This window comes from Mesocricetus auratus, unplaced genomic scaffold (assembly GCF_017639785.1).
Source record: "Mesocricetus auratus isolate SY011 unplaced genomic scaffold, BCM_Maur_2.0 Super-Scaffold_100055, whole genome shotgun sequence".
NCBI lineage: Eukaryota > Metazoa > Chordata > Mammalia > Rodentia > Cricetidae > Mesocricetus > Mesocricetus auratus.
This window is the reverse complement of record NW_024429232.1, coordinates 3,594,299-3,613,014: the sequence shown is the minus strand read 5'-3', so window position 1 is coordinate 3,613,014 and position 18,716 is coordinate 3,594,299. Positions and strand designations below refer to the sequence as shown.

The 18,716-nt window shown below is 49.7% G+C and overlaps 2 protein-coding genes across 6 annotated transcripts; both read right to left on the bottom strand.

Annotated features, from left to right (window-relative positions):
* Position 1: 1 nt before the first annotated feature.
* Znf707 (zinc finger protein 707) lies at positions 2-6,241 on the bottom strand. 2 transcript variants are annotated; one of them, XM_013125199.3, is made up of 4 exons: positions 5,969-6,241; positions 3,768-3,924; positions 3,297-3,410; positions 2-1,592 (listed from the first exon to the last, which is right to left on the bottom strand). In XM_013125199.3, exons 2-4 carry the CDS (start codon positions 3,799-3,801, stop codon positions 742-744), a joined length of 999 nt encoding a protein of 332 aa, XP_012980653.1. In that variant the 5' UTR covers positions 3,802-3,924; positions 5,969-6,241; the 3' UTR covers positions 2-741. The 2 variants fall into 2 exon arrangements, with proteins under 2 accessions (XP_012980653.1, XP_012980652.2); XM_013125198.3 differs by having other exon boundaries at positions 3,768-3,921.
* Positions 6,242-10,614: 4,373 nt separating this feature from the next.
* Znf623 (zinc finger protein 623) lies at positions 10,615-18,706 on the bottom strand. 4 transcript variants are annotated; one of them, XM_040736305.1, is made up of 2 exons: positions 18,586-18,706; positions 10,615-12,915 (listed from the first exon to the last, which is right to left on the bottom strand). In XM_040736305.1, the coding sequence occupies exon 2, from the start codon at positions 12,840-12,842 to the stop codon at positions 11,346-11,348; it is 1,497 nt and encodes a 498-aa protein (XP_040592239.1). In that variant the 5' UTR covers positions 12,843-12,915; positions 18,586-18,706; the 3' UTR covers positions 10,615-11,345. The 4 variants fall into 4 exon arrangements, with proteins under 4 accessions (XP_040592239.1, XP_040592241.1, XP_040592242.1 ...); XM_040736307.1 differs by lacking the exon at positions 18,586-18,706 and adding an exon at positions 18,333-18,518; XM_040736308.1 differs by lacking the exon at positions 18,586-18,706 and adding an exon at positions 18,216-18,314.
* Positions 18,707-18,716: the final 10 nt, after the last annotated feature.

Genomic DNA, 18,716 nt, shown 5'->3' with positions numbered 1-18,716 from the left:
CTTTGGGAAATAACCTTACAGTTACACTTTAATGAAACCAAATAAATACAAGCAAAGGCCCAGTATCTCTAGCTGAAGAAGCTGAGAAACAGTGCTGAGGATACTTTAGCAAACTTGTACCACCCATGTGGACTTGCAGTTTGTTGCTGTTCCCACACATGCCCAAACACTAGCTACCCCAGTATGAATCCAGGTCTTTATGTAGCCCTTAGCAAGGGTGTTTGTTTCTATGGTCACCTGTGAAGGTTGGAGAGGATTTTTTTTTTTTGGTGTTGGAGAGGATTTTTATCTTCATTTATTTGAGGATTTTTATCTTCATTTATTTATATATTTATCTGTGTCTCCATGCACACATGTGCTGCGGAAACTCAGAGAACGTACGGCATTGGTTCTCCCTCTGACCGTGTGGGTCCCTGGGAACCACCTGGGTTTTCAGGTTTTGCAGCAAGTGCCTTTACCCACTGGGCCATCTTGCCAGCTCTAAGCGTGAGCTTTACTTCTGCCCAACCCTCAAGCCTCCCTCCCACAGACAGGAGACATGGTGAAGTGTAAAGTGCGCACAAGTGACACTAGGGACAGCTGCTGCCCACCCTGCCTGCATACTTCAAGTCCCCTTCCCTGTGCTAATGTCCTGGCAGAGCCTCCAGACTCGGAAGCTACAAACAGTTCATTCAAGGACCACATGGCTTCTAGGCTTGGGAGCACCTGCCGCGGTTCTTCCGCGGCCCAGATGAGGCACGTCTACACTTCCCCACGCCCGTGAGTCCTCTGATGCCGAGTGAAAAAGCCCAGGTGGCGGAAGCCCTTCCCACAGTGCTCGCACTCATAGAATCTCTTTGTCAAGTGCAGCCTCTGGTGGATGCTGAAGCCCTTGGGCCACCTGAAGGCCTTCCCACACTGGCCACAGGTATAGGGTTTCTCTCCACTGTGAATCCGCTGGTGGTGGCTGAGGTTCTCTTTGGTACGAAAGGCTTTCCCACAGCTGTCACAGTAGAATGGCCTCTCTCCAGTGTGAACAAGCTTGTGCCGGAGGAGGTTTGACTTCTGTTTGAAGGCCTTCCCACAGTCACTGCACACATATGGACGGTGTTCCGTGTGGATTTTGCGATGCTGTGCCAGGCGGTCCTTCAAGCTGAAGGCCTGTCCACATACCTCACAGCAGAAGGGCTTTTCACTTGTGTGGTTCCTCTGGTGGCGCAGAAGGTTTGAGACCCAGCGGAATGTCTGGCCGCACTCAAAGCACTCAAAGGACCTGGTTCCAGTGTGCACTGTCTGGTGAGCAGCCAGGCGGCTGTGGCAGCTCAGTGCCTTCCCACAGGTGCCACAGATGAAGGGATGGCCCTCTGCGCCACTCCTGCACTGCTCCTTGAGGCCTAGCTGCTTCCTGCAGGGTTTCCCACACAGCTGATTCTGGAAAGCTTCCTGTTTGTCCATTTTCTTCCCAGAGGTGGCTCTGGGAAGGTGCACCTTACCCGATGTCAGGACACTCTTCTTCAAGGTAGCCCCTCTCTTGGCTCCTGTCCGAGGAAGGGCCCTCTCCTGAGCCGAAGCCAGATCATGAGGTCTCTTATGATCTATGGACTTTCTGCCTCCTGTGGTAGAACAGACACATTTACACAGAACTGGCCCAGGGACAAGTCAACTTACAAAGCAGCTATCCTACAAAAGATGAAGAAAAATCTATCAAGTGTCCAATCAACTTAATCTATTTAGGGAAGTGGAGAGAGAACAGCATGGAACTGTGAAGCATATATGTTCCATGTACTCAGATGAGCCAAAACTACCAAGACGTAAGGCGAGCCGTGCTCACCTGACCCAGACAGTAGAAGACAAGGGCCTGGTACTCCGACCCAAAAGAATCCACGAGTGTTCACTAAACTTGTGGCACTTCAAGTAACAGGCCTTATTCCTACCATGGAGGTGGACCTGGGGCAGGTCCTGAGAGCTAGCTCTCTGCAATTAGAACCACTCACCCTCTGAGCCATAAGCTTCCTGCAAACAGAGGCCTGATACACTCTGCAGCCGGGGCTCCACATAATCTGGGGGCCCTCCCAGCTTGTCTCAGGTAGACAAAACTGCTTGGTCTCACTTCTGGGAGGCTATGAAGGAAAAAAACAAAACCCAGGGCAGAGGTGCAGCTCAAGAAATGCTTGCCAAAGCCTTGAGCTCTACGCCTGTCATGACAAAAAGAAAGCAAAAGCTCCTTGACCACCGGGAACATGTTACTAAGGAAAAAGCCAGGGCTTTTATTGCTAATGTTACAAATGAGCAAACACACGTGAAACAGAGAACCTGCCCCGGTATCACAAACCTGCAACATGTCAAATCCAGTCAGACAGACATGCACACACTCCCTGTGCCCGCCAATGGCTATCAGTCAAATCGCAGACAGCGCGAGGACACTGCCTCCTTTTCTGCCCTCCACAGCCTCACCGCAAGGGTCCACTGACACACGGACACATCCCTCCCATCAGAGCTTAGTGGCAGAAGTATGCCACTCATGCACCTCCAGTCCCTAATTAGGCACCCTGTGGGATGGAGCGGTGACTCAGAGGGTTATGAGCACTGGCTGTTCTTCCAGAGGTCTTGAATTCAACTACATGGCAGCTCACTATCTTTTTTTTTTTTTTTTTTTGGTTTTTTTATGAGACAGGGTTTCTCTGTATTGTTTTGGAGGCTGTCGGTCCAGCCCGGCCTCGAACTCACAGAGATCCGCCTGCCTCTGCCTCCCGAGTGCTGGGATTAAAGGCGTGCGCCACCACCGCCCGGCAGCTTACACTATCTTATAATGAGACCTGATGCCTTCTTCTGGCATGCAGGCAGACAGAACATAGTAAGTAAATAAATCTTTAAAAAAAAAAAGGTGTTATACATCCACTGAAAGGTTCAGGGATTACGCTGGCCTGCCCTGTCACCTGGCAGAATGCACTGAGGCAGCACTCTGGCCAGCCCAGAGTTCTGTGAGAACCAGCCTGCACTCAGATGCAAAGGACCCCTTTAAAGGACAGACCCCTGCCCCCCCCAATCTTCCTCTGCCTCTTGTCTTCCTCTCTCATCCTCTCTCTCTCTCTCTTTCTCCCTCTCTGTCACGTCTGTCTCCCCCCTTCAGTCTCGCTATAATAAACTATGGTTAACATGCTCTCCGCGGCTTGTGCTGTGCCTCACGGTCCTTATCCCATAGTTAACAACACCCACTCTCTACCACTGAGTCTGTCTGAGGGTGGGAAAAGCGGCCTTCATCGGTGTGGGGAATGGGACGGGCCAACCAAGAGCAGCCCACCCTCCATGCTGCTTACCTGGGCAGACACCTTTTCCTGCTTCTAGAAACTCAGGTCTGTCCTGATCTTCAACCCATGGTTCATCCCACTGTTCCAGGTGAGAAATGAGGTCTGGTCTAGGGCCGCAGTATCCTTTTCAAAAAGTGAGAAACAGTATCTGATTAGTGTAATGACAATGTAAGGCCAGGACTCAGGCTAGCTCTGGGCAGCACAAGATGACCCCAGCAGCCCGGTGAGCCCTTGCAGACGCCCTGGAGAAGCTGCTGGAAGTAGGGATGAGGAAGACAGAGGCTTACAGGAGGGAGGAAGGAGAGTGCCTGCCTGTGCATGAGTGCACACATGCTGACACCAAGCCCCATGCAGGGACCAGGGGTTTGAGGAAAGACGTCAGGGTACCTCCAGGAGCCAAGAGATGCCCTCGGTCAGACACAACACACGGGACCTTTATCTAGGACCTACCAGGCTCCAGAAACTAACATGCAGTCTTACCCAGTTCAAGGAAGTTCCTGAAGATTTCTAGCATCACGTCCCGGTAGAGGGTTCTCTGGCCAGGGCTGAGACACTCCCATTCTTCCCTGCAGAAGTACACGGCCACATCTCTGAAGGTCACTTCCTGACACACAGATGGCTCCAGGACTGCCTGCTACTGAGTGAGAATGAGTCAGAAAAAGCATGCTAAAGCCCGTACACTGGACACGAAGAAGGGGTGGGGTGGGTGATGATCTCTGCGGTGATTAATATTCTTTGAGAATCACCGAGGAGACACACCCTGTGGATGTGTTTGTGAGGGTGTTTCCACAGAAGTTTAACCAACCCTGAATGTATAGACTCTCATCCCATGGGTGTGGTTCCAGTCTCATGGGAAGGAAGACAGGCAGCTGACATCAGCATTACTTCTCTGCCTCCACAATGGTCTGTGTCCTTCAAACTGTGAGCCTAAACAAACCTTCTTCCTTTGAGTCCCTTTTGTCACAATCACAAGAAAAGTGACTGATGCAGAAAACATCCTCACTGTGCTGGGCATATAATTCTCCAGCCGTCCTGTGCCAGCTGAAAATGAAATATGGAGTCACAGTGGTGCTCACCTTTAATCGAAACACTCAGGAGGCAGAGGCAGGTGGATCCTTGAAGTTGAGGCCAGCCTGGTCTACAGCGTGAGTTCCAGGACAGACAGAACAACACAGAAAAACAAAAACCCCAAAACCAAAACAGAAAGAAAGAAAATGAACCATCGTGAGCTGCCCCTTGTTTGGTTACAGACACAGCATGACCTTCCTTCTGGATCATCCATTTGCTATCAAGAAGGTGAGGTAATCCTGATTCTGTAGTCAGGACAACAAAATAAGCACACAAGAGGGTAATAACTAGGTGCACTGTGGTCAGTCAGGGCCACCTCTCTCTAGCAGGAGGGAAGTCTGCTTGTGCTCAGCTGCCCCTCTCCTTTTCACTTGGTCCAGTTAGTAAAACCATGCTACCCACATTCAGGGTGGATATTTCCACTCAGCTAACCAGTCAAGAACTGCCGTGTCCACTGTGGGGTGGCGGCACATGCCTTTAACCCCGCACTTGGGAGGCAGGGGCAGGTGGATTTCTTGAGTTCAAAGCACTGATGGAAAGAAATAAGGATGGTTATGCTGGTACGGTGGCACACACCTTACAACCGGGGTCCCTCTGGACGAGCTGCAAGAACCCAACCCGAGTCATCTCTCCAGCCCCTCGTACACACCTTTAATCCCAAGATTACAAGGCAGAGACAGTCAGATCTGCCACAACGATCTACTTATCTAGTTCTGGGCCAGCCAAAGCCACACAGTAAGATCCTGTCTCTAAGCAAACAAAAACTCTTTAAAATTAAATTAAAGGTTGGGTTGGGCGTTGGTGGCGCACACCTTTAGTCCCAGCACTCAGGAGGCAGAAGCAGGTGGATCTCTGAGTTCGAGGACAGTCTGGTCTACAGAGCGAGTTCCAGGACAGCCAGGGCAATAGTTGTTCTCTACAGAAACTCAATCTCAAAGACAAAGAGTTCAAGGCCAGGTGTCCCAGTTACATTCTGCTGCCGTGATAAAATTCCGTTAAAAAAAAAAAACAATCTAGAAAAGAAAGGCTTATTGAGCTTACAATTCCAAGTTACAGCCCACTGTGTGCGGGAGTCAAGGCAGGGGTTTAAGATAGCCAGCCACATCCTAGTCAAATGCAAGAAGGAACATATAAAATGTTTATAACTCTGGCTTGCTCTCACTAATCTTCCAGAGTCCACGGCCTGTGTCTGCCCATATCAATTAAGCCAATCAAGGCAATGCCCCCACAGACATGCCTAGATAGGCCAATCTAAGCTTAGGACCCCTTACACAGACATTCTTCCCAAATGATCCTAGGTTGTGTCAAGCTGAGAAAGTGATCATTACACCTACTTTGCCTACACAGCTATGTCAAAGACAGCTTGGGATAGTTAAGACCCCGAAGCTCGGGAAACTCGGATCCGGGTAGTGACTGCCAACCTCAAACTCTGGTTAGTTGATAAAAGGAGAACATTGGCCCTCATCGGAACACCGGAACCGGTGCCCGCGAGCCTGAGAGCAGGGGAGCGTGGGAACTCCACCCAAAACCCGAAGACTGCAGTGCCCGCGAGGGGAAGGAGACCCGAGCGCGAGTGCCGTGAGGATGCAGGTGGGGAGAGGGTCCGTGCTCACCGGAGGGGCCTCGCGGTGAGCCCGCCCGGGAGAAGCGCTGCCCCGTCGGAAACAGCGCTCGCGTCGAGCCTCCCGGGGAGCGGCGGCGGCGAGATGAGCGCGCATCCGTAGGCCGCAGGCGGTGCCGGGGTCGGCCGGCTTCAGCGCGAGCGCGGTGGCACGGAGCAGGGCAGCCCAGACCTGCACGCCCGACCCGCGACCGACGATCGCCGCAGAGCAGCTGCAGCTTCAGTCCTCAGGCCGGCTGCGCGCCGCCTCGACTTCAACTCTCTAGCGGAAATACGCCAGAGGCCGAAGCCGCTTCCGGCAACTCTAGGAACCGCTACTCAGTGGTGCGCGCCCGGCGAAAGCGCTCGCTGAGCCGCCCCCAGAAGGCCCGCCCTCCGGGAGCCCCGCCCTCCGACTGCTGCGGGCAGGCGCGCCTGCGGTGCCCCTAGTTGGTGCGCACCTGTGTCCTTCACGCGCTTGCCCTGCTGTCCCTCCACCGAGGAGGCTGGTTGGGCTCTGGCGCTCCTGAGCCCTCTAGGAGGTTTTTTTGGTTTTGTTTAGACAAGGTTTTTCTGTGTAGCCCTGGCTGTCCTGGAACTCGCTCTGTAGACCAGGCTGTCCTGGAACTCAGATCCACCTACTTCTGCCTCCCGAGTGCTGGGATTTAAAGGCCACGATTCAAGTAATAACACAACATCCACTTTCTAATCCGTTGAGTGTACAAGTGGTGTATGGACCTGAAGTTTTTTTTTAATATTTATTTTATCTATTATGAATACAACATCCTGCCTCCATGTATGTCTGCATGCCAGAAGAGGGCACCAGATGTCATTATGGGTGGTTGTGAACCACCATGTGGTTGCTGGGAATTGAACTCAAGACCTCTGGAAGAGCAGTCAGTGCTCTTAACCTCTGAGCCATCTCTCCAGCCCATGGACCTGAAGTTTTGCGGTTTGCATCTTGAAAGCTGGTTATCATGCAAATCAGAAATGTTTCTGCCCAAAGAACTTTCCTCCAGTTCCTCTCCTGCAGCCAGGGCCACCAACGTTCTTTGTTTGAAATGTGTCCCACCACCTTCTCAACTTGATGTTTGCCAGGTTCATTCACGTGGTGGCTTGGGGCAGGATTTCCCACCTCGTTCTGTTCAATCATCGGTCAATGGACATTTGGGTCACTGTGATGCTAAATTTAATTCGAAAGAAACCCAAACTTGTAATTCTAGTTTAGTCAACACTTCATTCCACAAAATAAGATAGTCCCACTATCTATGAAGACAGGTGTGCATTATCTGTGCACATTCACTTCTTTGGGCTGTGTATTCAGGAACTAAGATTTCTGGAATTTTCTACATTATATATTAATTCTATGTTCGACACGTTGAGGAATCAGCACTGTCTACATCAGATGCACCTGTGCTCTGAGCAGCAGACCCGAGGTGTTCAAATCCCAAATCCTTACCAAACAAGTTAGTTTTCTTTTATTTTTTTAAGATTATGTAGACAATATTCTGCCTGTGTGTATGTCTGCATGCCAGAAGAGGGCACCAAATCTCATTACAGATCGTTGTGAGTCACCATGTGGTTGGTTGCTGGGGATTGAACTCAGGTCCTCCAGAAGAGCAGCAGTCAGTGCTCTTAACCTCTGAGCCATCTCTCTAGCCCCCCATGTTATTAGTTTTCTGATTTGGAGTTGTTTCTGGGCTTTTTGTTTTGCTTAAGTTGTAACCATCATAATTGATTTAGAGCAGTATGCTGTTGGAAACCCTCATCTTAGTGTTGCACAAAGTAGCACAGATCAAAGCCATAGTAGTCTGGCAAGGCAATTTCTTTTTGTAGGAAGGATGTGCCAGAACCGGAATCATTGTAACATAGTAAGTGGACTAGGCAATTCTAACGCAGGTGGTGACTGTCTGTCTGTCTCTCTTCTGTTGGCTGGGATCCACCTCAGTCTTTTGCCAGTGGCTTGTTTTAAAGGAATCAGTCAAAGGAAGTGAAGGGAGAATGGATCAGCCATTCCAGGCTGTCAAGTTCCCAGAATGCAGCAGGGCCTTTGTATACATATGTTTTACCAAGTAGGAGAAATGAAAAGGTTTGCATAAAAGCTTTATAGGGTGGGTAAGATTGAAGGTAAAGGGGAAACCCTCTCTCAAAACAAACAAACAAACAAAAACCCAAAGAGCCAGGCATGGCGGTGCAGGTTTTTAATCCCAGAATTTGAGAAGCAGAGGCAGGTGGATCTCGAGTTTGAGGCCAGCCTGGTCTACAGAGCAACCCCCTGGACAGTCTGAGCTACATCATAGAAAGAGCTTTCTGAAAAACAAACAAACAAACAAACAAACATATGATGATGGAGACTTTAAAAAATATCCGTTGGCAGGCAAGCTATTTTTTCCTTTTTGAGACAAGGTCTCATTATGTAATTCTGGTTGGCCTGGAAGGCTGGTGTTGTCTGTTTTATTCATTTCCCAATAGTGATTTTTGAAAGCGCTTATTGAGTTATTGAGTTTCAAGGGGGACACTGAGATGGATTATCCTTTTATAAAAGACTAGAATAGTAACACCACAGACAGGAGGTCGTAGCATGCAAGGGGCTCTATGTAGCATTCAGGCCTGCGTGGCCAAGCAGGGGTCTTTCTTACAGGTTTCAGAGGAAGAGGGTGAGAAGTAGATTAAGTTACCTTTTCCAGTTGTGGTTGGCCATTCTTTAAAATTTAATGTGTATGGGTGTTTTCCCTATGTGTCTGTCTGTGTACCAAATGCATGGCTTGTGCCCAGAAAGCTGTCAGAACCAGAGTTACAGATGACTGTGACCCATTATATGACCGCTGGGAAATGAACCTCTGGAAGAGCAGGCAGGGTAATTAATCTGAGCTCAGGTTTTTGTTTTGTTTTGTTTTGAGTACTGGGATCAAAAGTGTGCACCACCACCAGCTGGCCTCTGAGCTTAAAGCTTTCTCACACACACACACACACACGCACGCACGCACGCACGCACGCACGCACGCACGCGCGCGCGCGCGTGCGCGGGTGTGGGGAAAAGGGACTTTTGAAGTATGTTAGCTTTTCATTGCTGTGACAGCACATGTGAAACTGACATGAGGATTAGCCTTTGCTCACAGCTTCAAAGGGTTAATTTAGTCCATGGAGTTTGCTTCACTGCTGTGGGGCTGTGCTGAGGAAAACCCCTCTGGTAGCAGCAGCAGGTAATGCAGAAGGCTGCTCACACAATGGTGGCCAGGCAGAGAGACAATAGGGGGGAGGGGATAACCCTCTCCCAAGACTGACTTTCTCCAACCCAGCTCCACTTCCTAAGAGCCACTCAGATTATAGGTGGGAGCCAACCTGCCCAGTTTGGGAGTTTTATTTTTATTTATTATGTGTATGGGTGTTTTGCCTACATGTATCTGTATACCACATGTATTTCTGGTATCCATGAAGGCCAGAAGGCATTGGATCCCCTGGAACTCAAGTCATAGACAGTTATAAGCTACCGAGTGAGTGATGGGAATCAAACCCAGGTCCTCTGGAAGAGGAGCCGGCGCTCCTAACCACTGAGCCATCTCTTCAGCACCTTGGTAAGCTGCTTTGCAAAAGACCCATACAAAGGTCAGGCATGGTGTCCACACCTTTAATTCCAGCGTTCAGAAGGCAGAGACAAGTGGATTTCTGTGGGTCTGAGACCAATCTAGTTTACCTTGTCAGGTCCACGCCAGCAAGGGCTGCACAATCAGACTGTCCAAAAACAAACAATAAAACTAAAACTATACAAGTGGGGCATACCTATAATTTCAATACCTGTAAGGCTGACACAGAACTATCACTTAAGACCAGCTGAGCTGCATGGTAGTACCATCTCAAAACACAAAACAACAACAAAAGAGAATCAAGAATGGAGAGACAGGCGGATCACTCTGAGTTCGAGACCAGCCTGGTCTACCGAGTGAGTTCCAGGACAGGCTCCAAAACAATACAGAGAAACCCTGTCTCGAAAAACCAAAAAAAAAAAAAAAAAAAAATCAAGAATGGACTGACAATCCCAAGTGTTGGCAAGGACAGGAAGCGACATGGGCTTACACAAACTAGCAGGAACATGGGCCAGTACAGCATGAGAGCTCTGTGCAGCGACTTCCTACAAACCTAGTTCTCTCCTTGTCTACAGCTCTTACAAGGCCAGCACACTCCACACAGGATGCACGGCACCTTCTTACTCTCATCTGTTCCTCACAGATCTTAATACGCTTTCAAACAAGTAGTGTTACAAGAGGCGTAGAGCCTGGAGCTGCTAAAACAGAAAAAGGGGTGTGGTCATGAGGACACCGACCTCAAAGCAGTGGGAAGCTCTGGATGAGGGCGTGGTACACCTGGCGGAGGGCACTGCACACAGATTGTCAGCAGCTCTTAACAAGAGCACGTACCAACAGGACTTGGGGAGACGGTACTTCCTAGTAGAACAGATCACACTGATGACAAACAGAACAGCCCCCCACAAAAAGCAATATAGAATGGTAACAAGGTGTTGTACACATCTGTAATCCCAGCACTGAGGAAGCTAAAGGACGGCTATGAGTTTGAAGCTAGCCTGGGCTGCATGGTGAGAACCTGTCTCAAAAGGTAAACAAACAACAAAACAAATAGAAAAAAACAGACGGATAACGGATATGCCAATTGCACAGACTTGGGTTTTTATTGTTTATTGTCATGTGCTAGACACTAGGGACATAGGAATCAATGACACATGATCACTGTCCTCGGGGAACAGAGCACAATGAAAAAGAAAGAATTCGAAACTGTGAAATTTAAAAGCAAGTGCAGCAGCAGAGGTTAGCACTGAGAAACAACCACAGGACACAGACCCAGCTCAGTACCAAGGAAGCATTTTGGGGCATGGTGCCTGAGAGAGGCCTCACATAATAACCAGGAACAGCTTGGACAAGGCGAGAGACCATGAGAAACAGGAGTGGGAAGAGTCTGGAGGATGTGCGAGCAGAGGCCAGACAGTCAGAAAGCAAAGCCAGGGGCTGAACCCCAGGGCTTGCAGTTTACTCCCAAACAGGAACCACTTACAGTGTCGCATGAGAAAAGCCCGTTCTTCAACCTTTCAGATAGGTAACCACTTCTCAAGCAATTCAGCTCTGCTCTGAAAGGGTTGAAATCAATGGTGTGCTGGAACTTCAGAGAAAACCTAGAAAATTCTCTACAGGCTCCCCCTCAGTGTTCAGCTCAAAGCCAGCTGTCCAGTCCCTCAGCTTTCCTGGTCTGGTGACAGACAAGAGACTTAACGGAAAGCAGCCCATCTGTGACTTGGAAAACTGTGGCAATCCACATCTTAGCTATAACTAAGTATGCCCATTTCCAAGCACCACTTACTGACTCCGAGAGTGACTGTCTTATCAATTATCTGCATGACACTCCTGATCTGTAGCGTCCTCTCCTAAATGAATGGAAGTCTCACTCAGGGAAAGATCACCCTGCTGGACAAGATCTGGGGGTGGGGTAAGATCTTTTCCATGCTGGCTGTACTTGCAGAGCTTCTCTTCAGTATGCATCTTCTGGTGCTGAAGGAAGTTGGACCTTTGTATAAAGCCTTTCCCGCAGTAACTGCACACGTAAGGCTTCTCTCCAGTATGGACAATTTGATGCAGCAGCAGCTTAGAGCTCTGGATGAAGGCTTTCCCGCAGTCTTTGCACTCAAACGGTCTGTCTCCAGTGTGGATCTTCTGGTGCTCAGTGAGGTGGGCCTTCTGCAGAAAAGCCTTGCCACATTCTTTGCATTCGTACACCCGCTCCCCAGTGTGGATCTTCTGGTGCCGGATAAGGTATGAACTCAGGAAGAAGGCTTTCCCACAGTCTTTGCACTCATAGAGTTTCTCCCCTGTGTGGATTCTCTGATGCTGAGTGAAGTTGGATGTCTGACTGAAACGCTTGCCACACTCATTGCATACGTAAGGTCGCTCTCCAGTATGAATTCTCTGATGCTGAATGAGCTTTGAGCTTCGGATAAAGGCCTTCCCACACTCATGACACTCAAAGGGTCTCTCTCCAGTGTGAATCCTCTGGTGCTCAATGAGGTCGGAGCGGTGTCGGAAGGCTTTCCCACAGTCCCTGCATTCATACTGTTTGACCTCCGTGTGGATCTGGTAATGCCGAATAAGGCTTGAGCTCCGAATGAAAGATTTTCCACACTCATTACACTCGTAGGGTCTCTCTCCTGTGTGGATTCTTTGATGGCGAATGAGTAAGGAGCTCTGACTGAACCCTTTCCCACACTCCTTGCATTCGAAAGGCCTCTCTCTGGTGTGGACCCTCTGGTGCCGAAGCAGGTCTGAACTGTGACAAAACGCTTTTCCACACTGTGCACACTTGAACGGTTTTTCTTCTGTGTGGACACGTTGATGTTCAACTAGGTTTGCATAGTGAATAAAGTCTTTCCCACACACACTGCACACATAGAGTCTGTCCCCAGTGTGGACTCTTTGATGTTCCGTGAGGAGGGAGTTCTGACTGAAGCCTTTCCCACAGTGAGCACACTGGTAAGGCCTCTCCCCTGTATGAGAAGCCTGCTGTGGAACTACACTTGAACTCAACGGGAAGCTTTTGCCACCAATACCACAAGAATGGGCCTCCCCTTCTATAAGCTCTCTCTGGAGTATAAGAAGGTTTGAGTTAAGAGTAGGATTCCCTCCTGACTTACTGCACATCTGGGCTGTTTCTCCTGTTTGAATTTTCCAGTGGGTCACTGGCATCTGTTTGAGGTTCCCCTCCTGAGTGGGGGGACTCTCTAGGATCTTCCTTTCTGGATTCCCCAACAGCTGCACTAATCTGTCTTCATGAAATTCCCCGGGCTCAGAGATGGGGGGCTCCAGCACAGTGAGTTTATCTGACATCATATTATGTGAATTTTCATCCCCAGAAATTCAGGCTTCAAGATCACCTTCTTGTCCCCAGCTCCTACGGTGGAATCTGAAACGAGAAAAGAAGATGGTCTTTCCCCTTTGTTAGCAAGAAGCTGCCGCACAGGCAGACGGCATGAAGTCAAACCCCGTGCAGGTGAGAGAGGGAGCAGCCCTCTGCCCACACTTCGGGCCCAACTGTTACCAACTTTCACCTTGCTCCAACCAACTGTCAACATGGGAAGGTTTCTTGGGGCTCCACCGCTCATATCCAACCCCAAGACAAATAGGCCTGAGCTGTCTAAACAGCATTCCTCTAACTTGTGACCAGTGTGGGAGACAAGCGAGATAGGGATATAGGCAGGGCTCTGCTTAAAAATCAAGACACGTAATTCCAAAGGTCACTCAAATAAATCTATCAGTCCTACTATTCTCCACCCTCGTGGCTATCCTGTCCCTACCCGTGTGCAAACCACGGCCCACTTATCTGCAGCGCACAGGGATTCAGTGCTAGCAGCAGTGTAGCCTCCCCAGCGGTGAGAGCAAAGGTACTGGGAACTGGAAACATCTTAGGGAAGAGACCCCAGGACCTGCACAGTGAAGAAAGGGATATAATCCTCTTCATGCAACTCGCCCGCCCTTTTCTTCCTGGCCTGTGTGGGCCGCAGCTCTGGCCAGACGCAGCCTGTGCTGAATCTGTCTGAACTCTCGCTGGCCAAGTGCTCTCAACGTCTACAGCCCCAATGCCCTAGGACTGTCAGCCATGCCCACACGCACCCATCTCTCCTTTTCTTTCTTTTGTTGTTGGTTTTTGAGACATGGTCTCACTCTGAAGCTCTATCTGGTCCTGGAACTTGTTCTGTAGACCAGGCTGGCCTTGAACTCAGAGAACCACCTGCTTCTGCCTCTGAGTGCTGGGATTAAAGGTGTGCATCACTGCCTGGCCATCCTTTTCTCCTTTTTAAAAGTTGCACAGTGGGGCTCTAGAGATGGCTGGGCAGTTAAGTACACCTGCTGTTCTTGCAGAGGAGCCAAGTTTAGTTCCCAGCACCCACAACAAAGGTAGCTCACAACTGTCTGTAACTTCAGTTCCAGGGGATCTGACACTGGTTTCTGACCTCTGTGAGTACCAGGACCACATGTGGTACACATACACACATACAGGAAAAACTCATGAATTAAATATTTAAAATGTCTAACACTTTTTTCTATCCCTCAGCTGCTGTGGGATAATCCTTCTGTATGCTGTGAAAATGTATTACTCCCATTGGTTGATAATAAAGCTGATTTGGCCTATAGCAAGGCAGAATAAATTTAGGCGGGAAAGCCAGACTGAAAATACAGAGAGGAAGAGGGTAGAGTCAGAGAGCTGCAAGCAGTGCTGGGAAAGCAAAGCCAGGAGCCATGTGGCAAAGTATAGATCAATACAGATGGATTAACTTAAGCTAAAAGAACTAGTTAGTAATAAGCCTGCCCTACCGGCCGAGCATTCTGTATTAATAGAAGCTTTCGTGTGTCTGCTTGGGACGGGGCAGTCGGCACAAAAGACAAGCTCTGCCCGCCTCCGTTTACACTTAGCCCTGGCTTCAATAAGAAAACAAAGGCAGTGACACAAGAATGCCCATTCCATTACCTGTGTCTGCCTCTCTCATTTCAAGAGCCAAGCTGTACTTGACCTGAGAGAAGGGTCTCACCTTCCCTGCTCTAGACCCTCTCCCATTCCACCTTGTCCAGCCATCATTCCCTCCCACGAGACAGAAGCTTCTCTGCCATTCCAAGCAACAGACAGCAATGCCAGCTCTCCCATCCACTTCACTGGGGGAAGAGTTGCCAGATTTGACATAGTAGGGAACAAGAGGGCCTTGACAACTAGGTAGAGTGTCAAAATCTCATTTAAAAACTAAATGGCACATACATCTAGTCTCTGCAACTCTGAAGGCTTCAGACGATGAACTACTCTGGGGAAACATGGCGACATCCTGTCTCAAAGAACAAGAATGCCAACCTAACTTCCTGAACTGGACTTCCTCTCCAGCTACTGTCCCACCTCTCCTCCATGGTGACACTCAATGGACACTGAGTTTGTCTCTGCCTCTCCTTTGCTTTCTTAAATGCACTGGGGTCAGATGATCACAACAGTCTATTGTAGAACTCCACGTCCGCCACACGTGACATCCAGTGACTCACTCATGGCGTCATCTTGTCACAGCCTCCTGCGACAGCCTCTGCTAGCTTTCTCCCTAGCTACCCCCTCCCAGTGTTCAGGGATGACAATGGAGTCTTGTCACAATCCAGGCAAGACCTCCTCCATCTCCAGTGACCCAGCTTAGCAGAGGGATGCTCTCCTCCTGCAAGTGGGCTCTTTCCCAACCTCCACCACATCTATCTCTCAACCTGATGCTTTCACAGGCTTTCAAACTTCAGGAGTCAACGTTCTTGCTTCTACTAAGTCTGTCTGGCCCTCCTACAGTGAGATCTCCAGCAACTTGCATTTGTTCAGGCCAGAACTGTGCAACAGGCCTCCTTGGTTCCCTTTACTTTATTCATTCCCCACATCTAATCTACCAGCAGACCTGTAGGCCAAGCCCTGATCCTGTCTCAAAACCCACTGCCATCATCTACTATTATTTCTTTTTTTTTTTTTTTTCTCGAGACAGGGTTTCTCTGTATTGCTTTGGAGCCTGTCCTGGAACTCGCTCTGTAAAGCAAGCTGGCCTCGAACTCACAGAGATCCGCCTGCCTCTGCCTCCTGAGTGCTGGGATTAAAGGCGTGCGCCACCAATGTCTGGCTATCCTCTATTACTATTTCTTAACACACAAGGGTGACAATCTTCTAACCTCTCTCCATTGCTTTTCTACAGAGCCCGCAGGATGACCCTTTAAAAGCATAAATGGAATGGTGACTTTCTATTTTAAAACCTTCAAGGCTCTCCGATCCCCTGACCACCGGCATTTTCTCCAAGTAGCAGGACCACTTAAGTCACTGACCAGGCATTTGAGCCCAACTTTCCCCACCACCCCTCCTAAGAGCTAGCTGTTTGCAGACGCCACTGCTCCACTCTGCTCCCAGAAAGCTTCAAGCTTCAGGACCATAGTGCTGCCAGTCAGCTGCCCCAGAGTCTAACTGGCACTCAGCGGAAAGAGCCAGCCACGGTGCTTAGAAGTTCCTGTGTCATGACACTTGTGCCATAGAGTAGATGGCTGCAGAACTTACAGGGCGGAAATAGACTAGAAGAGAAAGCAAATCAGCCAAGACCACTAGCCCAGTCAGGAGCGGAGCTTCCATTTCCTGATTTGAGAGACTTTATCCTTTGTAAATATATGTTGGCTCTACAGGTTATTTTGCTTAGGGATGGCCAGGATCAGTACTACGAGAAATTTGTATGCTGAAACTTAATGTCTGAAAAAAGGGTAAAATGGACAGGTGGTTTCTGGTCTTATGCATTATGAAGAATTCAGGGTATTACACATGTTAGGCAAGTAAGTGCCTTACCAATGAGCTACACCTCAGCTCCTGATACCATACTGAAAATGACTATGCTACCTGGAAACAAGCCTGCATCTGTTTACAAGAATAGCTTAAAACCATTTGTGCTTCTTGGTGACTTTTATAAGTTCTACTTTTTTTTTTGAGACAGGGTTTCTCTGTGTAGCCCTAGCTGTCCTAGAACTAGCTCTGTAGACCAGGCTGGCTTCCAATTCACAGAGGCCTACCTGCCTTTTCCTCCCGAGTGCTGGGATTAAAGGTGTGTACCACCACTGGCCAGCTTATAGATTCTTATTTTAAAGTTTCTTAAATAAAGTATATCTGCTTGAAGGAATGTCATCTCAAAATCAGCAAATTGGGGGGCTAGAGAGATGGCTTAGCAGTTAAGAGCACTGGCTACTCTTCCAGAGGACCTGGGCTCAATTCCCGGCAGTTCATAACACTGTAACTCCAGTTCTAGAGTATCCAATGCCTTCTGTTGGCTTCTGAGGGCACCAGGCACGCACACGATGGACAGACTTACAAAACACCCATACACATAAAATAAAATAGGAGTGGAACAGTTTGCATAGCTTCAGCTCCTTAGAAGCCTGTGCAGATGTGCAGGCAGCTGGGAGTCACGTGTGCAAAGCAGGTTTGTATCATGCTCCCCTCACAAGCATCCATACGTTTACCAGAGCCAGCTTACTTGAGGTCAAAAAGAACAGAGCCAGTGTCTGGCTTGCCCTCTTGGGGGCTCCTGTCTGTGGCTGCCCCTGGAACCTGCACACACATGGTCTCCTGCTGACAGGAGCAAGCTTCTCTTCCCAGGAGCCTTTTAGCAGCCATCTCCACAAGTCAAAAGAGCAATTAGGGAGGCTCTCGGCTACACCTCGGGACACCATTATGCTCTGGCCTGCTGCTTCTCTGGTATCTCTTCCACCTCCTGATTAGCTCATAGACATGGGGGCCTTGCCCAGAGCTGCTATCTCTCCATCATCCCCTAAACTATTCCAGAACCAGGAGTGTTCCACGCTAAGTGTACCGGCTTGTGAAGTGTCTCTATAACTCCCATGAAGTATTAAAGCAGATGCAAGGCCACAGCCACGACAGAAACAAAGTTCTGCTCCCTGCTAATAGGGAGTGAAGCGCTGCCTTAAAACTTGGTGTGTAAGTGGGGCATGGTGGCACTCGCCTTTAATCCCAGCACTCAGGGTCTCTGTGAGTTCGAGGCCAGCCTGGTCTACAAAGTGAGTTCCAGCCGGGCGTTGGTGGCGCACGCCTTTAATCCCAGCACTCGGGAGGCAGAGGCAGGCGGATCTCTGTGAGTTCGAGGCCAGCCTGGTCTACAGAGTGAGTTCCAGGACAGCCTCCAAAGCTACAGAGAAACCTTGTCTCAAAAAAAAAAAAAAACAAACAAACAAAAAAAAAAAACCAAAGTGAGTTCCAGGACAGGTAGGGCTACACAGAGAAATCCTGTCTCAAAAAATCACCACCACCACCACCAAAACCCCTCGGCGTGTGTGTGTGGAGCAATTCTGATTTCTTTGTGAGCAGGAGACATTTATTTCTCTCATTCATTGGGATGGGTCTCAGAGAAAGGATGTCTGTGAGTGTACAGGGTGACTATAAACACCAGCTCCTGGAAACTGCTTGCGTTTAGAGCCTTACTCCTGCTAAAACCCACAGGGAACCTTTACCGTACTACTCAGGCCCTGGGGACTCCAGGACCTCGGTGGAGCAGGATGCAAAGTGGGTTAAATGCCCCTAGCATCATCACAGAGATATCACAGATGTGGACTCACACGCTTCTGACTGAAAAGCTAGGACAGCTTGGCTGACACTTGACCCCACCTGGAAACTCTCCTTCAGATCACAAGGAGCTGGTTTGGCCCAACACGCACATTATCTGAGAGCCCTGTAGCACCGGGGTCCCTGTAGGGCATCTTCTCCAGCAGAGGCCGAAAAGCCTGCGGGAAGTCAGGAGGGCAAGGTCCAGGCACAGCGGCAGATGCGCGCACCTGCATTCCTCCATCACCTGAGCAGACGGCCTTCCAGCGGCCAAAAGAAAACCTCTACGTCCTCGGGCGACAGGTCCAAGCATCTGCCACACCCAGCTGGGCGAGGAAAGGATGCAGGGCTCGGCCCGAAACAAGAGAGGAGCTGCAGACACCTGCAAGAGCGGAGAGCATCCGGGCCCGGGACACCAACTGAATAGCGAATGCCGCTGGCCACGAGCCCGCCCGCCCGCGCTGGTAACGCCACCCCACTCACCCGGAGCCCGACGACGACAAGAGGACAGCGAGGAACCAAGCCAAGCTGCACCCGGCCGCGCTAGACCGGGGTGGCCACAAAGCCCACGCCGCCGCTGCACGCCTCGGCCGGAAGCCGCCGGAGGCCCCGCC